This window comes from Diadema antillarum, unplaced genomic scaffold (assembly GCF_040938485.1).
Source record: "Diadema antillarum isolate AM-2024a unplaced genomic scaffold, OU_Dant_1.0 seq00000368_RagTag, whole genome shotgun sequence".
NCBI classification, from domain to species: domain Eukaryota; kingdom Metazoa; phylum Echinodermata; class Echinoidea; order Diadematoida; family Diadematidae; genus Diadema; species Diadema antillarum.
The window spans coordinates 1,066,887-1,083,179 of record NW_027271369.1 but is presented as its reverse complement, the minus strand read 5'-3'; the positions used below and the strand labels follow the sequence as shown (position 1 = coordinate 1,083,179).

Genomic DNA, 16,293 nt, shown 5'->3' with positions numbered 1-16,293 from the left:
CAAATGATATTTTGAAATTGTGGTGCTGAAAGTGTTAAACGTCTCTCCTATCACAATCCATGAAGCACAAATAACCATGAAAACACCCTCTAGACTGGAGATGAAGCACAAACTGTGATCTGGAAGAAGGAAACCAGAAAGCAAATATAAACATTAAATCATGGAACGTGACAGTGAATCCTGTGGCACTCAAACACACACAAACACACACACACACACACACACACACACACACGCTCTCTCACTGTCTCTCTCTCTTTTCTCTCACTCTCTGTCTTTCTCTCTGCATCTCTATTGTCATCACGTAGCGAATTTGAGGAGAAGAATTCCAGAAATCATCTTCAGCCATGAAACAGCCATGACTGGACTCATTACAAGAGTTAAAAGGGTGGGGGGGGGGGGTGGTGTGGATGAAGACCCTTCGTTGACACTTTGCCAGAGTGTGAAGAGGATTAATGAGGCAAGGTTTAGCCAGCACTTAATTATGATATTTGGAATTCTCTCATCACTGACAGCAAGATTGCCTGCCTAGTTGAGGCTGACATTAGGTGATGAGATGAGATGTTAATAGCTGATGTACTCAAGGTGTTTATAATATTTAATAGGCTCTTTAGATCTCATCTGATTTTCTTTTTTGTCTGGGTGAAGAAAGCAAGGCAATGCTGAGCATTAAAGGATAAGTTCACTCAAATATATGTGTGGATTGAATAAATGCAGTGCTAGTAGAACACATCAGTGAAAGTTTTAGGAAAATCAGACTGTCCATTCAAAAGTTAAACATTTTTCAATTTTCTGTGCAGCCATCACTGGATGAGAAGATTGTTACAGTTTGTGATGTCATGTATGTACAACAATAAGATGAAAGTATAAAGAGAATTCCACTAGATTTCATTTTTAAAAAAAATAAAAAGTACTCATTTCCTGGACTTGCTACTGACACATGTTCTTTCTGACAGAGGTAAGTCAAGTGCTCTTTCATTTGCTAGAAATCTGAAAATATGTTGAATTCTGTTTATTTTTTCTTTATATTGTCCATACTTGGCATCACAAACTGCAGTAGATTCAGACGGTGCTTGTACATCGCAAAATATTTGTAAAACCTATTTATGCACAAAAATATTTAAGCGTAGCAATGATACTCTCCCTTACACAGCACTCCACCCCTTATACTTAAACAACACACACAGGCCCAGCTACTCAAGAGCCAATTTGTCTTGTTGTTATTTGTCTTCTCTAACAAATTCTTTTTCAAATGAGTATTTATCAATTACATTGTGTATAAGCATCCCCCACAGTAGCATCATTGTTGCCCTGTGCGTGTGTGTGAAGGTATGTGTACAGAAAATAGATGCAATGATCCATTCATACATCATTACCAATAAATTCCAATCTTCTTGACATAGTGTCTTTAAGAATAGGACATCGGTGTTATACCAGGAGGGATCGATGCAGGTTATTACCGGTCCTTGAAAGATGCCTTCCCATCCTCTCCTCATTATTGACAGCTCTGCATTCCTCCACGCAGCCACCCAGGAAGCATCACAGACCGGTATCGTCAACTAGTCACGCTTGAGCTCTTCAAATAAAACGAACAAATTTGACTTATTAGCACCTTCCACCTCTTCCAAAATACCACTGGGAGAAAGGGTGGCAAGATGCCCCTGCTTTGTGGACTAGACACTCCTTAGGGTGACTTGAACCTTAATGATCCACCGCTCTCGGGAAATCAGAAAAAGTGGGTTGCTCTTTCCAAAGTAATCTATGGCAGCAAATACAGAAGACACTTTGTGTGGTAAGATGTAAGGAGTTTAAATACAGCAAAGGATGAACCAAAAGGAACAAAACTCATTTTGCTAATGAAATCTATTGTCCCACAGCAAAGAGTGCACCTAGATTGATCACTGCTAATACGATTTTTGGATCACAGAGTACCGTGATGTTCGAAACTCCTTTTTACTTGTACAGGTAAATACAGGCTGCTTGGTGGTATATGCCTGGGCACTGTTTGTGTAGCCATTAGTCCTGATTGAAGTCCCTTTGCAAATGGAGCCTTGGAAAGCACAGCTCTGATTATTTCATGGAAATGCAACTTACTCAATTATCTATTGCCCGATAGAGGTAAAGAGCGGTAACCTGTCAATCAGTTTGGTAAGAATGAGTGCATTAGAGCACACATTACATCAACACCAATCTAAAGTTTAGTAGTGTGCAGCTCCACAGTTCACACAGAGTCAAATGGCCTGACCTACACCCTATTGCTGGCAGGGAACCTTTCTCTTCAGGATGTTTGATATTTATTAATTTCAAGTTCTTGTGAGTTGTGTTTTAAATGTTGCTAAAAACGATGAGCATTTCCTGATTTCTTACAATCCAAGATAGCTTATTATGTATAATTATGTGATGCAGTTATTCATTCAAAACTTTGGGGGGAAAATGTTTTATTACCCTGTCTGTATCAGTTGTATTCCGAAGTAGTCTGCTAAGCAGAATCGCAGAAAACTCACGAAGAGTCTACGAAGTTCTTCTTTCATTATTCACTTTTTCTTGGGCTGAAATGACAAGTATTGTGATGCGTTAGAATTCCATGTCCCCAGAAAAATGGATGGATTTCATTAAAAACAGATAACAAAGTAGGAAGTGAATCAGTCCAGCCTGGTTTTAGAGTGCTGAGGTATGATTTCAACTCTTCTCTGAGATTTAGAAAGTAGGTTTATGTGTGCAGTAAGTGCCAAAGATAACGACAAATCTGTGAAGCTTCGAGTGGGGCAGAGTTTGGTGATTTGGGGCACTTTGATAATTGGCTGCGGCTTGTGATAAATAGTGACAGGAATCTGGAGTAGCAGAGAAGAAGAGAAGACTGCCGTGAGTGTAAGAGAAGTAGAGAGATCCTTCAACGGTGTCTCCGTCCTCGAAAAATGGCTGCGGCTAACAGGGGTAGTTTGAAGTAATTTATGGCAGAAATGGAACATGCTTTCCACCCCATCACTACTATACACACTGACAGCTGGTACACTTGAACATGTCTCACTGCCTCCAATTAGAACATCTTCCCTATCTCTCTCTCTCTCTCTCTCTTTCTCTTCCATTACTGTGACTAACCTCTTTATCATGGATGTCTTTACTCTTTCAAGGATGTTCTGTTCGAGGACCTCAAGTCCTGCAGCTTCCGCTCGTTGCTGGAGTTTAGATTCCCCTCTGCTGAAAGCCCCCGTTTCTGCTAAAACGGTAAAATGTGTCGAGTGTTAACCTGCAGTAAAGTTACACTTGATGACATGCTCCCCCTCTCTGAAAGAAGGGGGGGGGGATGTCATAGAGCGGCGAATGTTTATCACGAACGTTGCGAATTTCAAGTTTCGTCAGGGTTCGTAAACAGTTGCAATCAAATTCGCAAACAGTTTTTGCTTGTTGCACGTTGTTGCAAATTGTCTCAAAGAAATTTTGAACAAATTCAAAATTTCTTTTCGACAGGAAAGACTGTTTGCGACAATGAAAACTGTGAATCTGCCACTGTTTAGACTCTACGAACCATGACAAAACCTAAAATTTGCTAAAATTCGCTACGTTCGCAAACATTCGCCGCTCAATGAGATACCTTCTTTAAAAGAAAGAAAATTTTGTCTAAACAAAACCATTGCACCAATGCACCAATGCAACAAAACTAGAATCACAGCCGTAGCCTGTATTCATTTTCTCATCGCCTGTTTTATTTTGGTGTGTATATACCTGAAGCAAAACATTTGAATCTTTATTACGGGGTCACGAAGTTTTGATATTACGCTTTTTCAGTATTAATCCATTACTTAGGCCTACTATACCTTACGGATCGTCAAAAGATTATGAAGATATTAGTATTTATAATTTTGGAGGAAACGGGTGTAGTTTTGTTATTTCGCTGCTCTGAGACAGGACGTACTGACGTACTGGTTTCATCTACCATTTTAGTTTAACTTTCAACCATAAGGAAGTCTATCTGCCTTTTGAAAACTGATTAAGTGTTGCTCAGGTAAAAGTTTTGCTCCAATTGCCTACTCGAAAACTATCCAAAAAGAATTAGATATAGTTCTTTAGACAGTCATCGTTGCGCATAACAGCAACATGACTCTTGTTTTCTTTTTACTTTCGCAAAGTTTTTTATTACTGCCCCATGTCTTCGCTATGACCGATAATCCTGATCAGCGGAAAGTAACTGCCCGATGGCGGTTTTAAACTCAGGAAAACCTCTTGATATTCCTCCGAGTAAATAAATGATGAATGATCATTTCACGGTTTTGCAGCTTTGAAACTTGATTGAGGAAACAGAAGAACTAAGACTACAGCAAACACGCAACTTTTTTGTGTCTCAGAATCTTCATCTCTCTAAAAAAAAATCGAATGAAAAATTTCACTCTAAAAAGAGTGACTACAAAAAAGAGTGAATTTGGAGTGAAATTGGAGTGAATTTTGAGTGAAAATGCTCATTTTCACTCATTTTGGAGTGACGTCAGGGATCACTCGAAGATTTTGGAGTGATCCCTGAGGTCACTCCAAAATGAGTGAAAATGAGCATTTTCACTCAAAATTCACTCCAATTTCACTCCAAATTCACTCTTTTTTGTAGTCACTCTTTTTAGAGTGAAAATTTTCACTCGATTTTTTTTTAGAGAGAGTGTGGCATTATATAAAAGGGGAAAAAAGCAGTCGAAATGTCAAGTAAGCGCAATACCTCCAAGATCTCATCAGCTTTTCATCATGGTTGACTAAATTCCTGGGAATCGTGTAAACTTTTTTGTTTGTTTTCTTCTTCTTTTTTTCCACCGAGATAATTACATTTTGGAAGACGTTTTGGAAGAAAGGCTAGCAAACAGATGCGTTATTTAATGAGTACCAAGAAAATATATCAGACACTGCCAACATTGCATTCAAATGCCAACGACGAACATTCAAGGAGTGAAATAAAGTCGTGGATTTTTTTTTATCGCACCTTTTCACGCGTCGTTTGTTTGGTATAAACCCCTTCACGGCCGCACACGGTCATGTTGGCGTGGTTAGCCAGGGGGCATTGTGACGCCACAGATCGATATTATAGTGGTGAGAAAATGTTACACTGCCACAACGCATCAACAGTGTAATCGAATTCCCTTTCTGACATCACTGGACACAGCGAGATGGGGTTGCAAGAAATGACGCAAAGTGCCACCCATCTAATTCAATTTTTTTCAGATGCTTATAGAAGCAGTGTGCATTTACGGTATGTCGAGGTCTTGAAATTGCATGAAATTTGTTCTATGTCCTAACCTTTCTCTCTCCCTCATACCTATACACGCTCTCTTGCTTTTACCCCATTTTTTCCGCTTGCATGGTGTCTTTCCATTTGAGTATAATTATTATTCTTCTGTTTGTTGTTAACGTCACTACGTCAGTGTTTCAAATCATTACGAAATAATTATTGTGTTAGGATCCCAACAGCGTAGGAAAAATGGAGTCTGTATTGTTCCTGTAGGCTGAATGAATTTGTTGTTAATGAGACACATTTCCGCGGTTCTTTAAAAAGGCGTGTACAAGACATACTCATTTTTGATGGTATATTTGCCTGTTGTATAAAGTCGCATCCGTATTTGTATGACCCAAACATACTGATGACTACAGCGTAAATTCAAACGATGTTTGCATTACTAGCAGTCTGTAATACTCTTTATCTCTAAAGATCTACAAGCTGGAGTACAGTGAATGAAAAATTAAGTAAGAAAATCTTTGCAGAACATCTTTATATGTGCAGAAGACAGTATGGGTAACAACACGGGACTTGTGCAGTTCATAATTTCTATTGCAGGTATTCTTTTTAACGATTCTACGATGTAATTATCTACGAAATAATCATGTCTCAATATTTGAACACGCGACTTTTGCACTTTTTTTGTTTCGTTTTTGTAGTGTATGTATGTATGATGTGCCTATATTACTCAATCAATTTTCGTTGAATAACATGACGAATATTTGCGTAATTTGTATCATATAACTTACTCAATCGTCGTTGAATTGCATGAAAACTAATTGCGCTTGCATCATACCATACGATTGTGGAAATGCGAGGAGGCGGAGAGATTTTATGAACTTTTCATACATACGCCCCCAATATGAGATGACAAGTTTAATTTTTATTAGCAATGACGCAATGAGCTAAATCCTGCCCAAGGATCTTCAAAATATTTACATGAATTCTGTGTGTTTATGTGTGCGCGCGCGTTTGTGAATGTCGGTATGTCATTCTCGATATTTATATATATATTCAAACGAATCGCGCTTGAATCCGTACGATTATCAAAATCCTTAAAATCATTGTCATATACTTATACGATATATCCCCCTTTTTATTGACATCTCTGGCCACACAAGTGAGAAATGTCACGTACAATAAGGATATAATTATATACGGATTTCCCTTAGTATTTGTGATGGCATTATCTTCGACTGATCCTAAATGTGTGATGCGCTGAACTGAAGACTAACGTAGAAAAGCACCTGCTAATCCCGAAATATCTCCATGCGCATTCAGTATCTCCCGAAATAAACCAGTGAGCTACATGGAGCTAACTGAATAAGAAAGAACGAGATTAACCAACATGTAGAGGGTCGACCTTATTTTCCAGCGGCGTAATACATTTGAATTAACACCGTAACTGTGTCGCTGAGATCATCAATCTGTATAGGGTACAAGGAAAGAGAATGGTCTTAAACAGGAAATATAATGGATGGATCACATTATTTAAAAAAAAAAAAAAACGAGGTAAAATGACACCACAACACAACAGCGACACCCTGATGGCGCTGCTGGCTTGTAGGCAGCTGTTCACAGATTAAAGGACAAGTTCACCTTCATAAACATAAGGATTGAGAAAATGTAGCAATATTAGTAGAACACAGTAATACGCAAGTTCATATTTAGCTCTGTAAGACAGCGTATCGTGAAACGCGTTGTTCATTATTGTTAAAAAGTTTGAACAGAAGTATCGTATAATGGATTTATTTTTAAAAATGGGAGGCGAGAGGCAGTTCTTTTCTTTTCAAAACTACAATTATGTAAAAAGTTGAATGAATTTTTCGATTTCTTTTGTATAAAGTTTTTGATAGGTTTTTTTTTCTGTTTCTGTTTGTTTGTTTTGGAGGTGTGTTTGTATGTGTGGTTGATCTTTTTTTCTCGAAATGTAAGAGACGCATTACGGTAATCTACGTCCACTTTACCCCCCCCCCCAATTCCCATCTCTCAAAAGGCTAATCCAGATGTGTGTGAGGTTTTTTACCCTTTACAATAGAAAATTAACCCCCCCCCCAAAAAAAAAAAAAAGAATAAACTAAAGAAGGGCTGGAACTATGAAAAGAAAATGAAGCAAATCACATCGGATCAAATCACATATGTTTTCTTCCTTTAGTCTCCTTTTGGTCTGCAAATGCAGTTATTTGCCCCCATCATGATTACATTACATTTGTATAGACCTTCGAGTGGGCTCTTCGTTTGTGTAATTAGCGTCCAAATTGCGCCATTGTCCTATAATGATTTGAGTCACTGTGCACACGTAAACTACTCGAAAACAAGGAATACCGTACTGCAGTCATAGCACTGAAGGAACATGGAAATCCAAGCCAAAGCAAACACATGTACACACTTACGAAACGCCATACACATAAAATACACACGCACACACTCATACTCGCACACTGATCCATTGCATAGTAATTCTGTACGTTAGAAGAAAAAAAAAATGGCGTATCAAATCATTTAAATCCAGCGTGAACACGCTTGTTGATTTATTACAATATTTGTAGTTGTTTTTTTAATTTGATCCGAACTTACACAAAACACAGTAAACGTAAACTGTTTGCACCCTATTATACTGTAATTCTATTGCCCATGGTTTTTGATATGAATAAAGGATCTCGATACGGCGCCAATATTTTTTAAACTATCAAGGAGGAGGTACAGAATTATGTGAATGTGCCCCAATAATGGAAATATGATATAAAGTGAGGGAATGAAAGATTATGACTTCTCAAAGAATCACATGATATTTTTGGCACAATCGACTTTCTTTATTGTTTTGTTTTGTTTTTTTCTTTTGTTTTGTCGTTTTTGCAAAATCGCCGTCTGTAGAAACTAATGTTTTTTTCCTTCTCGAATACAGTATATGGCCACATTTATAAGTCTTGATCGGTAACTTAAGTCACTGTTCCGGCCTTCAAAACCGACTGTGCAGCATAACAACCAGTGAACACTCGACAATACAGCACAGCGTGCCGTCGAGTAAACAGGATTAGTGAGGAATATTCAAAAGAGGTGTAAACATTTTAGTAATACGGCCCACAAAGCTTTTCTTTCAGAGCTGTATATATAAAGATAGCTTTCAAGGATTTTGCTGTGATTTAGGTATTAAGGGCTATAGCATTCTTACACATAAACGTGAGGCGTGCAATAAGTACTGAGAGTGCAAGTGATAAGTGAATGTCACTATATCTGGCGGATTCCATTTCAAGAGTGACCGCGAAGTAAGCGGCGTGAAAACACCCTTGAATCATTTTACGATCTTCTACAGAGCGTGGTCGCAGGTGATTGTGCATTCTGCGTGTAAATTCTACACGCTGGTCGTCAAAGTGGGGGCGCTACAAATCACACATGGTCGCTAGATGATCAAAATTGTATGAGACGCACGCCCCCATTCAGCGCCAGAGACGTACATAACGAGTGCAGCCTGCGGTATTGATGCGAAGGCATCTCGCTGCGAGTTTTACTATAATTCACTTTTCGGTGAGCTCACCACTTCACACAGCCGCTAGAACTGTAGGCGACTCGTTGATACTAATTCACTAGTTTCTCCTTCTCTCTATCTATCTTATTGTACCGCATGTATTAATTTGTGTGGTGCCAGAATCATGCAAAGGACCTGCATTGCATTGCATTTATTTTATCCTTTCCGCGGATTAGCGAAACGTGCTTATTCTTCTTATCGCCAGGATGGTATTTAACATGTTTGATTAACTCCAAAGTTAACGGATTTGTGTACCAGTTGAGGACCTTACCTTCTGCACTGTTTGTCCAATGAATGCTTCTGGCTATTCGGTTGATATGCGTGTAGACACCAAACCTTTTCTCCCGCTTTGATTTCTTGTCGAAAGCAGTCTTGTCAAACTGAGATCAGCTCGCAGTACGAAAACTGGAAGATCTAAACGTGGAATGGCTCCAATGATCCCCTATAGAACCTCTTTATATTTCCGTTTTGTTTTGAGACAAGAATAAACGTGCCTTACGGATTTTAGTCGCGACGCAGTGGTCATCTTTACACGGAGAGTTGGATTTTGACTTCTTCGAATATTTCTGAGATTCTGTGCAACGTCATATCGTGTTTATATAACAATGTCTACATTTTGAGTCTCGTAAAACATATGTTATGGAGGAGCACAATGGCCCACGCGAGTCACTGATTGGTGAGAAAAGGGTACTATAAAGAAAAGTAATCCCCGCTCTACGTGGTCAACACTCCCTCGGATTGTAAGAATAACGCATTTCTACAACTCTCACCTCGTCGATCTCAGCCGGAGAGATTTGTTCAGTCGAAGAACTGGATGCTAGAAATTCGAGCATCAAATTAGAGAGGCACCGCTGAAATGACATTTTTGTCCTGAATTTTGAAATCATCCTCTGCTTTTGGTTCCTCAAGTGCTTATTCAAGTATCTCACGCTACGTGGCAAGGCATATTCTCTGACGGCACGTTGCATTTCATAGTCCGATCGGCGAAATAATTCGTGACATCGTCAGATAGATTGAAATGAAAATAGTTGTGTGAAGATATGTCCCTGCGCTGATATCATACACGCACTGAGACTAGGAAACAAGGAGTTTATAGAAGAGAGGAGAGTGTTTGTGTTCGTTTGTTTATCTGTCGTCTGACTTAACAAAGCGAGAGTTGTAAATCTCCCGCGCAAAAAGACATTTATGGACGGGGATTGCGTCTTGTCTCTTACAAACCTCTGCCTTTTGCACGAAGAGCTTGTGTGTCTTGTGGCGTAAATGACAGCCGTCTTAATGGTTGCCAATCTCAATTTTGACGAATGTTGTTGTGGTGGTGTACGCTTTACGAGAAGCCATCCAAAGCGTCCATTAAAACAAGCAACTATATTTAGCATTACATTTTATCACTTATTGCCAGCCCACTGGTTTGTTTCCGCCCCTCTTGTAACGTCAACAACACCTTGTGATGAAGTGATGTCAGAAGGGAGCAAGGAGGAAGTGTTTCGCGCTTAACCCTTTGTGAACCGCCAGGAAGAAGCGTGGATTTTATTCGTTGTCAGAGGATACTGCCTAGAAGGCTGATGTTTCTCTTCTCGGTTAACATGTGTGCGATTCAAGGATAGGCACTGTCACTCCACTCTATTTCGTGACATTGTGTACATTGTCAAGGCTGTCGTGTGTTCTGTGTGACTTCCTACACACTATATACATTAGATGCCTTCTGCATCTGCTTTTACCAACAGCTTACATCGGCCTGGGATGTATATTCTCTGCTCGCGTACTAGGATCTTGGAAGACTTCGTGAACTCCTGGATTCATAATTTTGGAATATCACTTGTCAACTGGAGGCATTCACCCGTTGCCTGTATAAAGTGCTTCGTTACTGTATTTCTTTCCTTCCGACGTTTAACCCCTCGCCTGCCAAACAGCTTCCTCAGTCCAGATGCACGTTGACGCAGTACCACAGGCCTCAGCCATGGCGACGTTACGCGACCTCCAGTTCGCCCTGCAGGAAAAGATCGAGGAGTTGCGGCAGCGCGACGAACTCATCGACGAGCTGGAGCTCGAGCTCGACGAGAAGGACGTGTTCATACAGCGACTCCAGAACGAGCTCGACAAGTATCGCTCGGTAATCCGTCCCGCCACTAAACATGTGATGCAGAGATCGAAACAAAAACGGCTTGGTATCTCCGCTGAATCAGGTGGCAATCTACCCGATACTTCAACCCTTGAACTAAAGATCGTCCCGAAGTCACCCTCGTAAGTCTGCCCAATCTTCTCGTAGCATTTGTCTTCATCAACCCGTGTGAAGATTGATGAATTTATATTGAGGAAATAATACAATAGAAAGTTTAGGACTGAGATACCAGGAGAGAGAAAGAGGATTTAATCGAGAAGTGCGAGTCTTGGAATGCCTATTTGAGGTGCGATGTGAAGGAAAAAGTTTTCTAAAATTATTGCCAATATTTATCTTCATCACACGACCATATACCTTTGAAAAACAAACTATCGATTTTAATTAGATACGTTCTGCTTCTACAGCTGTTTATAGCGAAACGGAGTTATGCGCATCTTCAAATTTCCGTAAGACCTAACACCACTGATATTCACTGTTATATGGAAAAGAAAAAATGTATATATATATATATTACATTTTCATAATTTACATGTATATATATATATATAGTATTATATATGATGTTATAAAAGAGAGAGAGAGAGATAAGAGCGATAATAAATGTGTGGAATGCTGACAGATCTCGGGTCTTTGTACACACTCGGAATAGAACGGATCAGTACTCAAAAAAAAAAAAAAAAAGGCAACGTGTCTGCTCGTACGAGTGATCCTTAGGAGAGTGAAGCCTTCTCGTGACGCTATTTTCTTTTCATAATGATCTAATTTGTCGCCCACAACAGATTTATCTTTAAAAGCGGAATATATATAAAATATGAGGGAAAAAAAGTGTTTCCCCGATGTCAGATGATGGCTTAACGTACAGTATGGACCAAATGCCTTTGAGTCGCGTGTTAAATTTAGCAAGATGACGTGACTATTAGAACTCTGCCTTTCTGGAGGATGTTATAGGGCCTGTAGCCTCTGTAGCCTAGAAACAATCACTCTTGATATTGGGCTTACGTTTGACGGTATGACCTTGTTATATTCGACCCAAAGTTTACGATAGTTCCCGATGTTTCTATTCATTGAACGTCTATTTCATTCAATGGACACAGATGACCAAGTGTATAATGTCACATCCAAAAAAAAAAGGGAAAAAAAGGTGTGTTCGGACAAAACAAACAAACAACATGACTTTAGTTCAATCGTCGCCGTGGACAAGTGGTGGAGGCAACTTCTTCAAATTGATACATTGATACAGTCTTTTTTGACGCCAAGAAAAGCATCTCTTGAAAACCATGGTGGAAATGAGGCGTGACTGTAGTTTGCCTTAAGGCTCTTCTCTCCGTAAGTGATTAAAGGTTTGAGTGATAGTCTGGGTTGATAACCTTGCCCAATGACACGTGCAAAATTGTTGTATGACTGGGACAACAGACAAGCTGTGTACTAGTGTACAGTATTGTGCAAGTGTATTGCACAGCAATAAATCTTATCTATACAGATGACTCACAAGAGCTTAACACACACACACACACACACACGCAGACACACATACATGTACTAGAACACAGACGCAGAAACACGAGCATACATACTTTACTTCTGTGAATATTACAATATCCGGATGCATAATGCAGAATTAAATCTTTGAGCCAAAACATTCGATGCATGTTAAGTGGAAAAATTTGAAAGACATGTGCATACTGTAAATGTACACCAAACCTACCATGATTTTGTACAGTTTGACTGTACTCAATTGTGACGAGTGTGTTTTGTGCGTCGATTTCTGGCGAGTGAGTCGAGAATAAGTTATTCTTCTGCAGGAAGTTGTTAAGATATTCACAATATTCGCCCAAAGTGATTTCTCCCGCGTGTGTCTCCAGCCAATCGGAAATAATATCGCAGTGACGTAATGGGTCCGCGTCGCGTTGCCGTGACGCGTGAACATTGCGCTCTAGTGCTATTTCAAGGAGTCGCCACAAATCAGACTGTGCCACCCGAAAGGCTTTTCACTCGCTCAATTGACCGAATCATAGGTTCCCTCCAGAATGATTCACCAACATCAGGCTTGCGTCTCGTTTGACCCAAAGAGGGGTCAATATCATCCTTTGGGCTTGCTATTGTTTGCTCTTTGATACGTTGGAGAGGGAAAACGAAAGCGTTGGTTTGAGAATTTTAAAATCAGTTCCAGAAAGTACATTTAGATTGGGTTTAAGATCATCCTACAACATTTGATACACTGATAAACTCTTCTTTAAAGGTAATTTTAAGTCCATTATAATGACGATGATTTCATTTGACACCTGGAACTTGCGTAACAAAATCACTGTTAATTCAGGCAAATACAAGTTGAATATGATCATGTGAATCTCTCTCCATGAAAGTTATTCACTAACTTTGCACTTATGTTGTTATCATTAAATGCATTGGCCTACATACATACATCTATACATACATACATTACAAGTATGATATGAGATCATGGCCAGTGGATAGAGTGCTGATTAAGATCTTTTTTTCCCCATTTGTCGTCATTCGCTTTATTCCATCATAGCCCAAGGGAGTGATGTAAGTCTTGTATGTTCACTGTTCTGCTAGTAGGAAGTGCAATTCATCATTAGCACGACTCAGATCGTTGTTATGGTTACTATGTGCATTGATCTGATATCCTAGATCTTTATTGTACACTCTTACTGTACAATGACGAAGTTGTCCCCTAATTCTATCTCATTAGCACCATGAGAATATCTCGAAGTGTTGGATGAATAAAGTTAGCGCTTGTTTCTCGCCGTAGCAGCAGCTGGTCGCAAACGACTCGGGGAAGCAAAGAAAAAGAGAAACCGTAAAGTGAGGCAGTCCTCACGAATTTCAAAAAAAAATATGTTGTTGGTACCTCCAATGAACTACTTTCACCAAAAACAAACTTGCAAATCATCAAATAAGCTCGTAAATTTTGATTGAAAAAGTGTGAATCTGCATGGTGATTATGCTAATGAGCAAGTCTTGGCGGAGAGTCAGACGTCACCGAGGCACAACTCTTCCCAGCTGTGTTCTGCTCGTCATGCGTAAGCTCCCTAGTTATTTATGAATTCATGTTTACTATTTATTTTTATATAAATTATATGTATAAATAAGCTTGATGTGTTTTGTTTGAAATGATAAAACCACATATTGGCACATTTTATGACAAAATCAGATATGATCATTTTGAACACTTAAATTGGTTCTCTGAGGCACGGCGGTCAACTTAGTGAGTTGGGCATCAATGACGTTGCACCTTTTTGCAGGCTCCTACACGATCGCTTGCAGAAATTGTTTTGTAAAAATCGCGTACAGAGACAGTGTTTGCTTTCCACGTGTATAAATTGGTGAAAGGCTATATTTTTTACTCTTCTTAATTATCACACAGTGAAAATTCTCAGGACTGCCTCCCTTTAAGCGCTTGTGAATGATTACCAAAGCGATGATTTACAGGGATGCGCCATGCAGTGAACGTCAATTAATACTGAAAAGGAACGCAAGTTTACCACCAGGCATGCACCTGTACACCCGTGATGGTATTTGTTCTTTCTCTCCAACACCCCCAACTTCTGGCCTACATTACACTCTGCACCCAAATCTTGACCACCGCCTTCCCTCTCCTGCCTCCATTTAATCGATTTCCTCTTTCGCGGTAGATCAGAGATGTTTTCTCTCTCCTCATCGGCTTCTCTTTCCTGCTTACTAATGCCACAGTTCAAATTCTCTCGACCTCTCTTCCCTTTACCTTTCACTCACACTTTCCTCTTGTCCTGGTCAATAGATGTTAAATGAGCCGCCTCATCGCCCCACAACACAGAGAGTAATTTGTTTAGCAAACAAGGAGAGAAAGTCACCATGTCTCTAGCATGCACAATTTCACTTTATTTCACGAAATAGCCCTCATCAATGTTCCGACATCGGGATTAATAACGAAAGAAGGACGCTGTTTATTCAGTCAGCGGAGCCTGATCACTTTAACGACAGGATCATGGATTATTTTAGGAGAGAGGGTTGCTGTCAATTAGTAATGAAACCTGATATAGTCATTATGTGTTCACATCAGCCTCAGATGCCGGAATCATTAAAGAGACAATAATACATAGAAGTAAAATGTTCAGAAACTTTACACAATCATTGATTTCGTCTATCAAACTTTAAAAAACATTCAGTACATCCTCATTACGTCTCCCACTTCCTCAGTATTCTACCACATTGACATGCCGTACCAGGTTCTACGCACCCCTCGGAGCCTTCTGTTACAACCTGGATTAGGTGAACTAATTCCCCTACTCATCCCGTGACGCAGCGAACGCGGAATGCGCACCATTTGCTCAAGACTCGGTCCGTGTTGACACTGTAATCCATCGTTCGCACCTGCCCACGAGACTGTCATCGGCGAGTCTCTCGTCGATTTACCGATGCCGTGACATCCCCGCATTATCACCGACCAGGGCAGGTTGGCAACGAAAATACGTTCCGTGGTCGGCAGGGTCGTGTCTCCTCTTCACTGTTCTCTCAATCACAGCTAGTCCAAGCAATCCTTGGAAGGCTTGGCATAATAGACTCGGGATGAATGCGACAAAGAAAAATGTCAGGGTGATGAATAATTATGTTTTTGTTTGAGGGGGTGTAATGACGTGTTGGTACTTGGCCATACGAGAAAAACAAATTAGCTTCGTCTGAATGAACCGTCACCTTTTGTTATTTACCTGAATCTCTTTACCTTGATCTGTCTCTGTATATTCCGTTGCTTTCTCTCTTCTTTTTTTTTTTTTAAATCACTGTGGACTATTATTTTCTCTTATTTTAATATCGGAAAAGATTAGAGAAATCTGAATGTTAGTTATCACTTATTTACGTGAAATTAGTGTGGTAAATTTTCATTGATAAGGATGCATGTATCTGGATTTGTCAGACTGAAGTTTCACATGTGATTCACCCGTCACAATCTACCCATCTTACCAAAATTAACATTTCGTCAAATGCGTCTTCCATCTTCTCTTGACGTTGCGATGTCAAAACTTGAGTTTCATCTCTTCCGCCAGCTGAAGTGAGTTATCACACGAGACTGACACCCACGAGTCATACGGCCCAAGAGTTCGACATTGAAAAAAGGGTCCATGAGTCATACAGCCCATGAATCCGACACTGGGCAAACAAGGCTCACGAGTTTGATACTAAGCAAAAAAAAAAAAAAAAAAAAAAAAAAAAAAAAAAAGGCCCACGAGTTCGACAGTAGGTAAAAACGACCCATGAGTTCGCCATTGCTTAATCGGTCTCGTGGGCCTTCTTTACTTAGTGTCGAACTCGTGGGCCTTGTTTGCCTAGTGTCGGACTCATGGGCCATATTTGCGTAGTGTCGAACTCATGGGCTGTATCATTTGTGGACTATATAAC

At 39.8% G+C, this 16,293-nt stretch overlaps 1 protein-coding gene across 1 annotated transcript in view; it reads left to right on the top strand.

The window, feature by feature from the left end:
- Positions 1–8,765: 8,765 nt before the first annotated feature.
- LOC139731321 (cGMP-dependent protein kinase 1-like) overlaps positions 8,766–16,293 on the top strand; it is an 88,554-nt gene continuing 81,026 nt past the window's right edge. Inside the window, exon 1 of the mRNA XM_071642208.1 lies at positions 8,766–11,018. Coding sequence (XP_071498309.1) covers positions 10,702–11,018 — 317 coding nt within the window. The 5' untranslated portion in view covers positions 8,766–10,701. The remainder of the gene's footprint in view (positions 11,019–16,293) is intronic.